Source organism: Ceratotherium simum, chromosome 22 (genome assembly GCF_057802395.1).
Source record: "Ceratotherium simum simum isolate JZ-2026a chromosome 22, ASM5780239v1, whole genome shotgun sequence".
In the NCBI taxonomy this organism is placed as follows: domain Eukaryota; kingdom Metazoa; phylum Chordata; class Mammalia; order Perissodactyla; family Rhinocerotidae; genus Ceratotherium; species Ceratotherium simum.
The window spans coordinates 6675622-6692673 of NC_141921.1; the positions used below are offsets into that span (position 1 = coordinate 6675622).

Genomic DNA, 17052 nt, shown 5'->3' on the forward strand with positions numbered 1-17052 from the left:
TTGGGTTGAGAAAATGCGTGATATAAATGTGAGACTGTGAGTATGACTGAGATTCAGTATGCCTGGAACAGGGAATTGAGGAGGAAAGTGGTAAAAGATGCAGCTGAAAAGGCACATAGGAAATGGAAAATAAAGGGCCTTTTTATGACAGGATAGACAGTTTGGACTTTATTATGAGTGTTTCGAGAAGCTGTTGAAGAGCTTTAAGCAAGGTAGTGCTATGGTAAAAATATATGGTAAATATATTTTTATATAGTAAAATATGGCAAAAAAAAATATATGTATATTTTATCTTTTTGGCTGTAGTACAGCAAATTCTTTGACTGGAACAAGACCGGAAACAGATTGGTTAGGATTAGGACACTGTTTTAATTTATGTATTTGAGAACTATCAGTATGAAATTCATTTTCTTCTGGGACCTTGATCTTAGCTTTAATTAATTGTTTATGTTGTCCATGTCTTTTGAGTACTTTAATCCTGATTTTGTTTAAATTAATGAATTTTCCTTGGCAATCTTTTTTCCTGATGTTTCTGTGGCTAGAAGAAATAAGGCCTTTCCTTGATGTATAAACAAAGAAAAGCTATTTCTAAATCTTTATTTATCACACTTTGAGAAACATTGGTAAAGAGTTCAGAAATTGCTTCTTTTTATTTCTGGTGGTACACAGATGATGGTATATTGACAGACCTTTTTTTTTTTAAATTTTAGTAGAGTTATCTTTATGTGTATAAGAAAAAATATCAGCTTCATAATTTTATAGATATGGCTTAGGACAAGGCCAAAAAAAAGTAAGTCAATTTAAAGATAGTATAAAATGAGTAGTACTGGTAGTGTTTAGATATGGCAAATCTAAACATGATAGTACTTAATGATTAAAGTTGGGAAATACTGTGCATAAGATCACTTACAAGGGTGTGATCACTTGAATTACTGAAAAATCTGATTTAAAGATTATTTATTTTAAAAGGCAACAAAATAAATGAGGTAACAGAGTGAGATGGTTGAGTGTGGGCTCGAGTAAAATTGCATAGATTTTGAATCCCATCTTCCCCATTTAATGACTTTGAATTTTGGTTAAGCTTCTTATCCTTTAAAACATGTCTCAGTTTCCTCATTTTTTTTTTTTTTTCGTGAGGAAGACTAGCCCTGAGCTAACGTCTAATGCCAATCCTCCTCTTTTTGCTGAGGAAGATTGGCCCTCGGCTAACAACGTGTGTGCCCATCTTCCTCTACTTTATATGGGACGCTGCCAAGGCATGGCTTGACAAGCGGTGCGTCAGTGCGCGCCCGGGATCCGAACCTGCGAACCCCAGGCCGCCGAAGCGGAGTGTGTGTGGTTAACCGCTGTGCCACTGGGCCGCCCCTGTTTCCTCATTTTTTAAAAAAGTGGAGATGCTGCTGCCTATGTTATGAAGGTTAAGTGAAATAATCCAATAGAGTGTTTCATGTTGTACCTGACACATAGGCATGCAATGGCAATGAGTATTCTTTATTAATTATTTCTCCAGTTAAATGCAGTTTTGTTATTTGTTAACATGGAGAACAAGTTGAACTCTAGTTTAAGGAAGCTGGTAGATCAAGTAGACGTCCTTTTGGGAGGCTTGGTTTTAACAAATTAATAAGAATGATTACAGTATAGTAAAAATTTTTCATAAATAAGTGCTTCTCATATTTTAAGGCATTCTCTTCAATAGGTATAGTATCTGCCTTTAAGTCATGTTCATACATAATTGTTTAGCACTTTTTTCTCATATGAAAAATTCTGAATTAATATTTGAATTAGTGATTTCTCACTAGATTGCCCCTTTGTAAATTAAATAGAATAAAACTTTATATCTAGATCATTGTCTATTTGGACTTAATAGGCTTTATAGAAATTTGATTAATCTCAGACCCACTTGAGATTAGTGGATTAATCTCCATTAGACCCAACTTTAGCTCCCATTTAGCACTTCCGCCATTTTTCCTTTTGCCATTCATTCATTCAATAAATATTTTTTTGGGTGTCTACCATAGTGCCAGGTACTGATCTAGTCACTAGGATATAGCAGTGAACAAAACAGACAACACAGTTCTTATGGAGTTATTATTCTAATGAGAGGAGACAGACAAAAAACACGGTAAATAACAAAAGTATATAATAAGTTAGCTGGTGATAAATTTTATGAGAAAAGCAAAACAGGACAGATCATAGGGCGTGATGCTCCTGTGTCTGTGGTGGTGTTTCAAATTTAAATTGTCACTGAGAATGTGGCATTAGAGCAAATACTTGAAGGAAAGAGGTAAGAGAGTGAGCCTGGTGAATATTTGAGGGGAGAGTAGTCTAAATCTGGGCTTCTCAAACTTTAATATGCATATGAATCACCTGGGAATCGTATTAAAATGCAGATTCTTGGACTCTATTCCCAGAGATTTTTGATTTAGAAAGTCTAGAGTAGGGCCTGAGATATTGAATTTCTAACAAGCTCTGGAGTGAGATTGATGCTGCTGGTCAGGATCATGCTTTTGAGCAGTATAACCTGCTCATCTCCTTTCTCTTACGCCATTCTTCATTGTGTTTTCAACAGAGCAGCCACAATGATCCTGTTAAAATTGTTCAGATCATGTTACTACTGTTCAAAATTTTTCAGTGGTTACCCATACATCAGAATAAAAGTTAGTATCTTTGCTGTGACCTCTAGGGCCCTACGTGATCTGTAGCACTCCCCGACTTCTCTGCCCTCTTTCGTTTCCTTATCACCCTTTCTCTTTCTCTGCATAGTTTCCTTGCACTTCCTCAAATGTGAAGGCAAATGTCCACCTGATGGCCTTTACATTTGCTTTTTCTTCTGCCTGGAACACTCTTCCCCCAGATGTCCATATGGTGAGCTCTCTTACCTTCTTCACCTTCTCAGTGAGAGCTTTGCTGGGTCACTTATCTGAAATTTACCACCGTCACCTCCATCTCTGACACTCCTATCTGTTTAATTTTTCTCCATAGTCCGTATCACCATCTGTCATATTTTTAATTTTTCTTATTTGCCTTTTTTTGGTGTGTGTGTGAGGAAGCTCAGCCCTGAGCTAACATCCATGCCAATCCTCCTCTTTTTTTGCTGAGGAAGATTGGTCCTGGGCTAACATCCGTGCCCATCTTCCTCCACTTTATATGGTACGCTGCCACAGCATGGCCTGACAAGCGGGGCATTGGTGCGCACCCGGGATCCGAACCCAGGCCGCCAGCAGTGGAGCGTGCGCACTTAACTGCTATGCCAAGGGGCATATTTTATTTATTTATATATTTTATTTATATATTTTATTGAGATATAATTCACATACCATAAAATTTGCTGTTTTAAAATATACAATTTAGTCTATTTTTATTCTATTCACAGTCATGTAGACATTGCCACTATCTGATTCCTGAACATTTTCATCACCCCGAACAGAAATACCATACTCATTAGCAGTCACTGCTCATTACCCACTCCTCTTAGCTACTGCCAACCACTAATCTACTTTCTCTCTGTATAGATTTGCCTGTTTATATAAATGGAATCATATAACATGTAGCCTTTTGTGTCAAGCTGTTTTCACTTACCCTAATGTTTTAAAGGTTCATCCATGTTGCAGCATGTATCAGTACATCATTCCTTTTTATTGCTGAATAATATTCCATTGTATTGATATATCCATTTTGTTTATCCTTTCATCAGTTGCTAGATATTTGAGTGGTTTTCATCTTTTGGCTATTATGAATAATGCTTCTGTGAACATTTGTTTAAAAATTTTTGTGTGGATGTATGTTTCCATTTCTCCTTGATATTTATGTTGGAGTGGAATTGCTGAGTTGTATAGTAACTCTAACTTTTTTTTCATGGTAAAATGTATATAAGATTTACCACCTTAACCATTTTAAAGTGTGCAATTCAATGGCATTAAGTACATGTACAGTGTTGTACAACCATCATCACAGTTGCAGAACTTTTTCATCACCCCAAAAGGCAACCCTGTACCCATTAAGAGTTACTCCTCATTACCCCATTCCCTAAGCCTCTGATAACCACTAATATGCTTTCTGTGTATGTGCCTGTTCTGGATATTTCATGGAAATGGAATCATGATACGTGTCTGGCTTCCTTCATTAAATATCATGTTTTCAAGGTTCATTCATGTTGTAGTATATATGTCAGTACTTCTTTCCTTTTTAAGACTGATGCTATAGACTGAATTGTGTCCCCTCAAAATTCATGTGTTGAAGCCTTAGCTCCCAATTTGATTGTATTTGGAGATGAGAGCTTTTAGGAGGTAATTAAGATTAAATGAGGTCATAGGATGGGGTCCTAATCCGATAGGATTGGAGGCCTTATAAGAAGAGAAAGAGAGATTTTTTCTCTCTCTCTGTGTGCGCTAAGGAAAGCCCATATGAGAACACAGTGAGAAGGTGGCTGTGTGCAATCCAAGGAGAGAGCTCTCATGAGGCACTGACCCTGCTGGCCCCTTGATCTTGGACTTTCCCGCCTCCAGAACTATGAGAAAATAAATTTCTGTTGTTTAAGCTGCCCAGTCTGTGGTATTTTGTTATGGCAGCCTGAGCTGACTAAGACAGCTGAATAATATTCCATTGTATGGATATGCAACATTTTGTTTGTCAATTTATCAGTGATGGATTTGCGTCCTTTCTACCTTTGACTATTGTGAATAGTGAGTGGTGCTATGAACATTCATGTACAGGTTTTTGTTTGAATACCTGTTTTCAACTCTTGTTGTTTTGTGAGAGTGTTAAGATCTCATGGAACTAGTGTTTTGTGAAACAAAATTTGGTAAATTCTATCTGATGTTATTTTATTTTGATGTTGTTTTCAGAAAATTAAATAATTTCATTTATTTCTGACTTTTAAAGGAAGATATGTTGCTTTCTCTAATTCTTTATATTGGCAGAAATGGTAGTTTTATAGGATTTGCTGATGTTAATTGCCTTGTCATGCAGGGCAAGTTGTACATATAGGAAAGGGAAGAAGAAGGTTAGAATATTATTTGTCTAGCTGCTATCCTTGGTCATGAAATGTAGAAATGAAACTAGGATTTCACCTTTTCTTTTCCATTTCCATCATAAATGGTCACTAAAAAACTAAATTATTTTTCAAAATATTAGGACACAATTGCAAATTGCTCATGGTGCTTCAGTGTTACCCTTAGACTAATTTAAGAAATATTTAGCTAACCTAGCCACACTTCTGATATTCAAATCCTTTTTATAATATCTTTATCTAAGAGTTTGCCTTCCTATTCTAGAAATTTCTGTGCTCTTTTGGTAGGAGACACATCACCTCCCGAGGCATGCCATTTCTTCTTTGTTCAGAAAATTAGTGCTATCAAAAGGTAGAATTGACTGTCAAGGTTGTTGTAGATGGCATATAGTTGGCTTTTGAGGGCAGAGTGGAGAGATTTGTTGATTATCTATGAGCATTTATTTTTAGAAGTGCTTTTAAAGATTTTTTTTAATTTATTTTTTCCCCCCAAAGCCCCAGTAGATAGTCGTATGTCATAGCTGCACATCCTTCTAGTTGCTGTATGTGGGACTCGGCCTCAGGATGGACGGAGAAGTGGTGCCTCGATGCGCACCCGGGATCCGAACCCGGGCCACCAGCATTGCAGCGCGCGCACTTAACCACCAAGCCACAGGGCCGGCCCTAGAAGTGCTTTTAGATACATCCAAATTAATTTATTTATTCAACACACTTTTATTAAGTGTCATCTCTGCGTTGTATTAAAATCTGAAGGTACAGAGTTAAATAAGACCTGTCATTAGCATCAAGGAATCCATCATCTAATATAGGAAATAGATAAATGAATACAAATTACATGACTATGCAAATGTGAGATAATAGGGGGTACTGTGAAAATATAAAGACTATCAGACTGTCTTCTGAAACAGGTAATGCTTAAGCTGAATTTTGCAGGACAGGTAAACGTTATTAGTTGAAGTAGGGAGGGCCTTGATGGCAGAGGGAACAGCATTTATAAAGGCATTGAGTCTTGAAGTAGCAGTGATCCATTCTAGCATTTTTGCTGTGAATAAAGTAAAAATTGTTAGGGCAGGATATAAAGTTAGAGATATAGATAAATTGGCTCTCTTTCTTGAGGTCTTGGCTTAAAATCTCAGAGAAGCCTTCCCTGATTCCCATATCTGAAGTTGGTCTCCCTCTCAGTTACTTGCTTTTTTCCTTTATAGCACTTACTACAACTTGGAATTATTGTATTTATTCTGTTTACTGCCTTCATGAGGGCAAGGACTGCATGTAATGTGCTAGAGAGTTTAAACTTGATAATAAACTCTTTGAAAGCCTTTTAAGTATTTTAAGCAAGAGAATAACATGATTCAAATTGTATTTGTAAGAGATTACAATCTAGTTAGGAGGCAGAGAAGCAAAGAGAAAATATTGATGTAGTGAGTTCAGTGAAAGCAAAGAAGGAGGACCCTGGTGTGGGTCTGTGGTCTGGAGTATATATATTTTAGCTGCTAGTGTATAGTGATAAAGTCATTAAAGTGACTTTAGTTCAATGACTAATCTTTGGGACTTAAAATAGCTTTTTATCGTATTTACTTTAGAGATTCTACAAGATGGTTATGTTAGCCTTGTGTAGTGAATCTCAGTCATATATGTCTCTCTTGGTAGGTAGATTGGAAGAACAAGATAGGCATTTGACCTATGAAGTAGATTTTTCTTTGTGCATTTTGACTGTGTATATTTCTTGCTTACATTTTACACAGATATACTAACTTGTGCAACCAAGGAAAATGAAAGAGTATTTTTTCTGTATGCGTATAAATTGAATGTCTGTTTTCCATTAAAAAGTTTTTCAATTTACCAGTTTTGAAGATGATAACTGATTGCTTCCTTTTCTAGGTAAAATGAAGAATGATGAATCTAATAAAGAAAATTCTTCAGAGATGGATTACTTAGAAAATGCCACTGTGATAGATGAATCTACATTGACACCTGAGCAAAGGCTAGGCTTGAAACAAGCAGAAGAACGCTTAGAAAGAGATCACATCTTTCGACTTGAAAAAGTATACCATATTGTTCTAGTTATTTGGAGGAAAATGGCATGTTTCATAACTTTTCTTTCCCAAGTGCAGCTCTTTTTATTTTTCTTCTTCTATTCCTAAGGCAGAGATAGCATTCATCTTTCCTTACTTCCCTCTTTCCTTTCTTCTTCTCCTCTCCCTGTCTCTTTTCTTCCTTCCCTCCCTTTGTTCAGTAAATCCTTATATCTGTGAGTCTGACTTCATTCATTCACCCAAGGGGTCTGCAAACTATGGCCTACACCCTTGTTTTTTTGTGTGTTTTATTTTTTTAAATTGTAGTAAAATATGCCTAGCTCCTTGTTTTTGTAAACAAAATTTTATTGGAACACAGCCATGCCCATTGGTCTACATATTGTCTATGGCTTTTTTTGTACTGCCATGACAGAGTTAACTTGAGTAGTTCTGCAGTTGAATATATGTCCTGTGGCCCTCAAAGCATAAAATACTTACTATTTACCAGAGCATAAAATATTTACCAAAATATTACTTTGTCCATTTACAGAAGAAATTTGCTGACCCTTGATTTATTTACTCATCAAATAGATACTAAGCACTTGTTATGTTTCTAGATACTATGCTAGGCACTGAGAATATACTGGTGTAAATGGCGCAGTTTCTGCCCTTAGAAGTTAACAGTCCATTCAGAGTGATAGAAATAAGTTAGCAGATACTACATGATGTACTAGACTTACTCCTTTTCTTCTTGCTTTTCTTTTCCCCTTTCCTTTTTTTCTCCCATAATTACGGAATACTATGTATTAAGAACTGTTCTAGCCATTGGTATCTTATTCCTGAGTGCTAATTAATTTCTTAACTTAGAAATGTACATTCCTAGCCTTAACAATAAAAACACTGCTAGGTATTGAAGGAAAGAAGCATAAAGCAATCTGTTCAGAAATAGATACTTGGAATATTTGTAAGTATGCACAGAAGGAACTAGGTCATCATTCTTGATAAATAAGAAAGAAAGAAATGGTACAATTTTGTGTAGTTTAGAAAAATGAGGTCATATCTAGATTGAAGAAGGCAGTCCTGTGTTATTAATAGAATTTATGACATGGTAGTAACCCTATGAAAATAGAAAGAAATATCAAGGAGTAGAGGCCCATAATGTAGGAGAGGGTTTGGCTTGGATACCTAGTCTCACAAGATCCTTGTTAGAAGGAAGTCTTTTTTGCAATTTGCTATTTTACTTAGTTCTGTCTTTCCTTTCACTTTCTCTTTCCTAAGCCTTGAATTAGTAGCTTTTCTGGATCTGCGCACTGTCAAGATAAATATTGAGTGCCCTTCAGGTGCCATGATCTGGTGATAAAAAGTTGAATTGGGGCATGCCTGGCATTTTTAAGAGCATGATACCACTTTTCTAGGAATTTACTAATTAGAGAAAGACATGTAAGCAAATAACAGTATTATTTGAAAATGGGATATTAGACAAAGGAGTGACCAACTTGAGTTGGGGTATAGAGGCATCAATTTGGGGAATGCTTTACAAGGAGGTGACATTGGAACTGAATCTGAAAGAGTGGCTAGGAGTTGACCAGGTGGGTTGGGGAAGGGTTGTACAGGTAAATTATATGGTGTGTATAAAGGAAATATGAAAAATGTGTTTTCAAGAAAAATAAGCAGAGGACTGGATGGGAAGATATGTAGGATATGAAGCTGGAAAGGTCAGTTCTTGGAAGAAGTAAGAAGTTGGAGTGGAATGAATATTTGATGGTAGTGGGAAAGAATGACTTGGGGTGAAAGAAAAGCTTGGAAGTGTGGAAAACATTTTATTTGTTGTTGAATTTAGACAGCAATGATGTAAAATCAGTGTGCAAATACCAGCATAGATGTCTGTAATCCCTTTTCTTTCTGATACCTCTTTGTTTCTTGTGTCCTCCCAAACCTCTTATTTTCAATCCAGTGTACTCTTTTTTTTTTTTTTTTTTTTTTTGGTGAGGAAGATTGGCCCCTGAGCTAACATCTGATGCCAATCTTCGTCTTTTTGTTGAGGAAGATTAGCCCTGAGCCAACAGCTATGTCCATCTTCCTCTATTTTGTATGTGGGCTGCCGCCACAGCGTGGCTTGATGAGCAGTGCATAGGTCCACGCCTGGGATCTGCACCCACGAACCCCGGGCTGCCAAAGTGGAGCACGGAAACTCAACCACTGTGCCACCAGGCTGGTCCCAATCCAGTATACTCTTAATTAACATTTTTCTTTACCAACTTCAGACACTCATTAGGAATATTCTTACCAACTTGCTTTTGATTTCATCAGGTCCTGTGGTTCACAGTGTACGCATAGATTATCTAATCGAGGAGTAAAGATGTAAATTTTTAACTTGTACCAAAGAAGGAAGAAATCCAAACTATTAGATCAGAAGGGTAAATTTCCCTATGGCAAGTGTTAAAGGTTGACTAGGAAACACCTAGAATCTCCATGCCCAGAAATCTTTAAAGAAAGTTTATTGTTATGCAGAAACTTTAAAGAAGGTTTATTAGTGTATTTGTTTAATAGTAAAATAAAATAACTATAATAAAGGAATTTTTAAACATTTTTCATATGTCTCTTCAGTGAAACCAGAAGCTTCATGATGGTGAGAACATTTTTGTCTTATTTGCTATTGTTCCTAATACAATGCCTTGCACTTAGTAGTTGGTCGGTAATTAGAGGTAGTTTGCTTTGTGTTTAAGGGTATGGGTTTTGGAGTGACTGGGTCTAACTCTGCCAATTACTGGTTGGGTAATATTAAATAAGTTATTTAACATCCTTAAACCTCAGTTTCTTCATCATTAAAATGGAGTTAATAAAAATAATGACACCTAACTCATTGGGCTGTTAGGATTAAATAAAGATAATACAAGTCAAGTGCTTGGCACAGTGCCTGGTATGTAGTAAGCACTAAATAAAGACTAGCTACTTGTAGAATTGAATTATTTTACCAGATAGGGCAATTTTTATTTCACTTTAAGTATATAAAAACAGGCTCCAGTGTTAGAGATTAATCCAATGTCAATGAGGTGTTATCCCAGGCCTTCTGACTCTCCATTCAGTGTTATACCAAGTTTTTCTTACTAAAAAGAATCCATACGTGTCCTTGTCTACTAACATTTTACAGTTGAAAAATTCATGTGATGAGTGATCTCATGGCTCCCTTAGTGATCTCATTAATATTCATGGCTATAGATATTCTGTATTTATACTTTTAACTCCTGAATCCAACCCTTGGCAATATCGCCACTCTTAGCTTGAATCAAGCCAACATCTCTCTTCTGGCTGATTGCAGTATGCTCATAGTGGCAATAAGTTCTTCCTGCTTCTATTCCTGGTATAGAAGGCAAACCATCCCTTTAAAATATAGATGAGATCTTGTAATTCTCTGCTCAAAACCTTTAATGCCTTCCCCTTACACTTAGAATAAAAGCCAGAGTCCTTACAAGGGGCCTTACAATGGTCCCTACAATGGCCCGCATTACCTCTTTGTTGCAGTCATACTAGCCTTTTTGTAGTTTCTCAAACATATTAGGCACATATCTGCTTCAGGGCCTTAGTATTCATATTTCCCTCTGCTTGGAATGTCTCTTCCCACATATCCACACAGCTTGATCCTTCACTTCCTTTAAGTCACTTTATCAATAAGGTCTTAAGTGATTACCCTATTTTTAAAAAGCAGTTAACAACCCCCCCCCATATTCCTATTTATGTATTTGTTTGTGCATTGGTTTATTACCTGTCTTCTTACACTAGAATGTAAATTCAGAAGGACAGGGATTTTCATTTGTTTTGTTACATTATTATCCCCAGCTCCTAGAAAAATGTTTGTTATATAGTATGAGCTCAGAGGATATTTGTTGAATTAAGAAGTAGTTGCGGTTGGAAACTAAGAGGTAGAAGTCTCTTTAGGGCTTAATTCATTCCCCATTAAGGACAGATTTGAAAGAATTTTTATACTAAAGAATTGGAATGACTAGATTTAACTGAATTTTCTTATTTGCTTGTTGCTTTCGGCAAATTATTTAATCCTTGAAATTTAGTTGCCTTGGTAGTAAGGTGGGGAATCCTCATAGGGTTGTTGTAAGGTTAATAGATACTCTGTAAATGATGGCTATATCTAATTTTGATCTGTGCAGAACTGTTGCTAAATTTGGGGCAAGTTTTCCATTTAAAGAAAATCATATAATATTCTGAAGTAAGAGAATCTCTTTGTCAGGAGTTGCAGCCTACTGAAGATCAGTCTGAGATAAAAATTAAGCATTGCTGCAATTTCAGTGTAAGGCACTAGAAACAGTGTTGTAATTAAATTTCAATATGTATTGTGTTTCTGTAATTTTTTATTGTATAATCTTATGGGTAGAGTGTTGGCATTGGATTCAGATATACACGAATTTAAATTCAGCATCTCCCACTTAATATTGTTGTATCCTTGTGAAAGTTGCAAGCTCCATGAGCTCTTATTTTCACATCTATAAAAGGAAGATAATACTAATCTAATTGGATTATTATGGAATTAAAATGACAAATTGTATGTGAAGCACCTAGCATAATGCCTGGCACATAATAGGCACTTTGGAATTACTAAGTTTTTTTATTATTTCAAGAATACATATATAAAGTGTGACTAAATTACTGTGACTGATACTTTTCATGTGTCAAAATTTTTGTTCCCTTCAGAGTAGTTAACTCAAAAGTTTGTGCATCTGTTCCCATGAGATTGTGATTAATTGGAATGTTTTTGGAACTCAGCTTTTGGAATTGTCTTCCATGTTTATAGTTCATTCTTTTGAAATCCCCTATTTGAGGGTAGATTTTATTTTTTATAGTAATCAAAAAGACTGAAAGTTTGAAACCAATTTTGGGGATAGCATTGGAATGAGACTAAGTAACGAGACTGCCTTTCTTATCTTACATTGGATTCTAAAGACTATATTAGATAAGTATTGAACATATTTAGCCTTATGATATTGTTTGAAATTGGTATATGATCTCCTATGAGGACTGTTTGAAAAGGACAACTGTCTCTTGGGTATGTAAGTACTGATTGGTTTATTAAAAACTTATTCCTTCAGTGCTTATTTTTGTCTCTTATATTTACATAATTGTATCCTTCACATATATAGTCGAAAATTTACTTCTCTGTTTCCTGAAAAAATGTATTTTTTAATTTTTCTTTTCAGCGCTCACCAGAATATACCAATTGCCGGTATCTATGCAAACTTTGCTTAATTCACATTGAAAACATTCAGGGAGCTCATAAACATATAAAGGAGAAACGACATAAGAAAAATATTTTGGTAAGTTCTTTTTACAAAATATGTACTTATTTTTCAAATGGTAAAACTGTATCAAATACTTTTTATTTATGTAACTAAAAATGAGTTATTTGTCCAGTGTTGTGTTAGTAACTGAAGTGATAGCATTCAAAGCTGTGATTACCCTCCTTATCTTAGGTGGTTAGAAGGGGAACCTTCTCAGAGACCAGTTTGCTTATCCTAAAGTATGTTGATTCCTAAGTTTAAAACTGTCAGGTAGGGCCGCACCCGTGGCTTAGCGGTTAAGTGCGTGCGCTCCGCTACTGGCAGCCTGGGTTCGGATCCTGGGCGCACACCAATGTGGTGCTTCTCCAGCCATGCTGAAGCCGCGTCCCACATACAGCAACTAGAAGGATGTGCAGCTATGACATACAACTATCTACTGGGGCTTTGGGGGGGGCGGAAATGTCAGGTATAATCAGTCCAACTGAGTTCTTATGTGCTAGGTGTAGACAGTGGTGCATAAGATAGTTGTGGTTCCTGCCTGTAGTTTCTGAAGTATTGGTGAAGGCATACACTGAATAAGGATTTAAGTATGATGAGTTTTATTAAAGAGGTAAATGTGGTACTAAGATAGTGTACAAGGATATTTTACTTAGTTTAGAACAGGGATGGTTTCTTTGAGAAAGTGACATTTGAGTTGAACCTTGAATTAGTTTAAAAGGCGAAAGTGTGAGTGGCGTAGAGGGGTAAGCTAAGAGCAGTTTACACAGAAAAGCAGCATGAGTAAAGGTCTCCAAGACAGGAAAGGACATAGCGTATGAGGAGCTGAAAGAGTCTAGTATGATTGGAGCAAAAAGCGCTAGGAGGAAAATGATGTGAGAAGCTGGAGAAGTCCAGACCATGCAGGGTATTATAAGCTTTAGACTTTGGGAATTCATAATTTTTCAGTTATTTTTATTAGAACATGTAATAGACATAGATATGAGTAGAATATTTTTTTTTTCTTTATTTTTTATTGATGTTTTGATGGTTTTTAACATTGTGAAATTTTGGGTTGTGCATTTTTTTTTTTTTTTTTTTTTTGTGAGGAGATCAGCCCTGAGCTAACATCCGCCAATCCTCCTCTTTTTTTGCTGAGGAAGACGGCCCTGGGCTAACATCTGTGCCTATCTTCCTCCACTTTATATGGGACGCCGCCACAGCATGGCTTACCAAGCAGTGCGTCGGTGCGCGCCCGGGATCCGAACCAGCGAACCCCGGGCCGCCGCAGCAGAGCGCGCACATTTAACCGCTTGCGCCACTGGGCCGGCCCCTGGGTTGTGCATTTTTGTTTGTCCATCACCATATATATGACTCGCTTCACCCCTTGTGCCCATCCCACACCTCCCACCCCCACTGCCTTTGGTAACCACAGTACAGTTTTCTCTGTCCATGTGTTGGTTTATATTCCACATATGAGTGAGATCAAACAGTGTTTGTCTTTCTCTTTCTGGCTTATTTCACTTAACATAATACGTTCCAGGCCCATCCATGTTGTTGCAAATGGGACGATTTTGTCTTTTTTTATGGCTGAGTAGTAGTCCATTGTATATATATATACCACATTTTCTTAATCCAGTCGTCAGTCGAGGGACACTTAGGTTGCTTCCACTTCTTGGCTATGGTGAATAACGCTGCAATGAACATAGGGGTGCATAAGCCTCTTTGGATTATTGATTTCAGGTTTGTTGGATAGATTCTCAGTAATGGGATGGCTGGGTCATAGGGCATCTCTATTTTTAAGTCTTTGAGGAATCTCCATACCGTTTTCCATAGAGGCTGCACCAGTTTGCATTCCCACCAGCTGTGTGTGAGGGTTCCTGTTTCTCCACATCCTCTCCAACACTTGTTGTTTTTTGTCTTGGTGATTATAGCCATTCTAATGGGCGTGAGGTGGTACCTTAGTGTTGTTTTGATTTGCATTTCCCTGATGATTAGTGATGTTGAACATCTTTTCATGTGCCTGTTGGCCATCTGTATATCTTCTTTGGAGAAGTGTCTGTTCATTTCCTCTGCCCATTTTTTGATTGGGTTGTTTGTTGTTTTGTTGTTCAGTTGTGTGAGTTCTTTATATATTATGGAGATCAACCCCTTGTCAGATGTATGTTTTGCAAATATTCTCTCCCAGCTGGTGGATTGTCTGTTCATCTTGATTCTGGTTTTGTTTGTCTTATAGAAGCTCTTTAATCTGATAAAGTCCCACTTGTTTATTTTTTCTTTAGTTTGCCTAGTCTGGGTAGGCATGTCATCCAAAAAGATTCCTTTATAACCAGTGTCAAATAGTGTGTTGCCTATATTTTCTTCTATGAGTTTTATAGTTTCAGGTCTCACCTTCAGGTTTAGAACATGTAATAGACATAGATATGAGTAGAGTATTTTTCTTTTTAAAATTTACTAGTATATTAGCTATTTAATTTTTTCAAAGTTATAACATTAATACTATGTAACCTCTTATCTCTGTTTCTGAGCATAGATCTTCTCTGAGAAATAACTCTTTTACCTGACTTTCTCAACAAGTCTGGGTTAGATACTCCTTCTCTGTGCTCCTGTAGCAGCTTGATCTGAAAACCTGATAACACTGTATTATAATTGTCTGCCTTCTCTCCTCTTTTAGATTTTAGTATTAATATTTTAGAGGACAGGTTGAGTTTCTTATTTATTTTTGTTTCTGCATTGCTTAGGACAGTGTCTGACACATAGTAGGTGCTCAATACATTTTTCTTGAAAAAAATAAATGCACTGAAGAAAATCAGAAACTTAGAAGGAAAAGATATTGTTCAAATTTTACCATGCAGTTATTTTGATTTAATTAGAGCTTCAGAAGATTTGATAGAACAAAGTGGTAGTTTAGGAGGTAATAACTGAGAAATTTCAAGAAATGTTGAAAGATGCTGTCATTACTTCCAGGAACTCAGGGAATTCCAAACAATAAACTTAAAAAGAAAGCCAATACACTTTATATAGATATGTAATGTCTATATACATTATATACAAATTTTAGAATGTTACAAAAAACAAACAAAAAAACCTTAAAAGCAGCCATACTGGACTTCTGCTTTTGTTGAAGTTGGAATAACAGGGACTGGATTTATCTTCTCCTTGAAATAACCAAAAAAAAGACAAAAATAGCTAACAATGGTTTTTAGGCAATGAAGGACAGGGAGTGAATGGAAAACAAGTGGGATGAGCCCAATGATTACTCCAGTTTGAGAGAGTTTGCAGACTGCACTATAGAGAGGGGAACCCAGTGGACTCCCAGAGTTGAGGAGATGGGCTTCAGTCCAGGTAGTCCAAGGTGGCTAGAGTTTATAGGACACAATAACAAAACAGAGAAAGTTATTCAGAGAGAAATCCTGAGATTGATGGACAGTCCCCTTAGAGTATTCAGCATGGTACTGGTTGGTTCATGCATGTGAGAAAGCTACCTGAAGCCAGGGAAAGAACCATATGAGGGAATTAGAACAGTGCTTGGTACTCACACGGGACTGGGAATAGTACCTTTCCACTATCTAGACTGGAAAACCTCAGATTTAATGGGGCATTGGGTAGAGTACGGAGAAGGATCCTGTTTCAGGAGTGGGGAATATTTAGATGTAAACTAAATGCGGTCTGGTCCTGACTAAAACATTTAAAAGACAAGACCAAAAAGAATAAACTGTTTCCAAGTATTTAATGTCATTACAGAACAAAGCTTTAAAATATTTATAGAAACACAAAATATTCGTCACCCCAAAAAAGTTCACGTTGTCTGACAGTCAATCAAAGATTAATTGGTATACAAGGAAGCAGGAAAATACAAACCATGATGAAGAGAAAAATCAGCCAATCAAAACTGACCTTGAACTGATACAGTAGAATTAGCAGAGAGGGACGTTAAGACACTTAACATTAACTATATTCCTGATGTTCCAAAAATTAAATAGAGACATACAAGATATAAAAAAGATTCAAATCAAACTTAGAGAAATGAAAACTACAATGTCTTAAGATGAAAAATACACTTGGCAGGACTAATGGCGGATCAGACATCACAAAAGAAAAGGTTGGTGAAGTTGAAGATATAGCCACGGAAACTATCCAGAATGAAACAGAGAGAAAAAGAATTTGAAAAAAAGAAAGAAAAGAGCATCATTGAGCTCTGGGATAATTGATGTATGTGTACCAGTTCTACACAAACTCTTCCAGAACATTGAAGAGGAGAAATGCTTCCCAACTCAGTCTACGAGGCCCACATTACTCTGATACCAAAACCAGAAAAAGACATTACAATAAAAGAAAACTTCAGACCAATATCCCTCATGAACATAAATGTAAAAATTCTAAACATAATTTTAGCAAATTGAATCTGACAGTATATTTAAGGAAGAAATATATCGTGACCAAGTGGGACTTTATTCTGAAGTGCATTGATAGTTTGTCATTAGAAAACCAGTCCATGTAATTCATCATGTTAACAAACAAAGAAAACTATATGATCATCTTGGTAGATGCTGAAAAAGCGTTTAAAAAAATCCTGATAGTCTCAGCAAGCTAGGAATAGAAGGGAACTTGCTCAACATGATAAAGAATATCTACAAAAAACTTACCACTAACATTATGTTTAATGGTGAAAGACTGAATGCTGTCTCCCTAAGATTAGGAAAAAAGACGGGTATGAAAATGGTATAGCTGCTTTGGGAAACAGTGTTGTAGTTCCTCAAAAAAT

General features: G+C 36.4%; 1 protein-coding gene across 12 annotated transcripts in view; it reads left to right on the forward strand.

Moving 5' to 3' along the window:
- The window catches only part of TUT4 (terminal uridylyl transferase 4), a 133985-nt gene that overhangs the window by 39596 nt on the left and 77337 nt on the right, over nt 1-17052 (forward strand). For all 12 annotated transcript variants that reach the window (XM_087445932.1, XM_087445935.1, XM_087445930.1 and 9 more), the window contains exons 3-4: nt 6890-7053; nt 12231-12347. In XM_087445932.1, coding sequence (XP_087302058.1) covers nt 6890-7053; nt 12231-12347 — 281 coding nt within the window. The remainder of the gene's footprint in view (nt 1-6889; nt 7054-12230; nt 12348-17052) is intronic.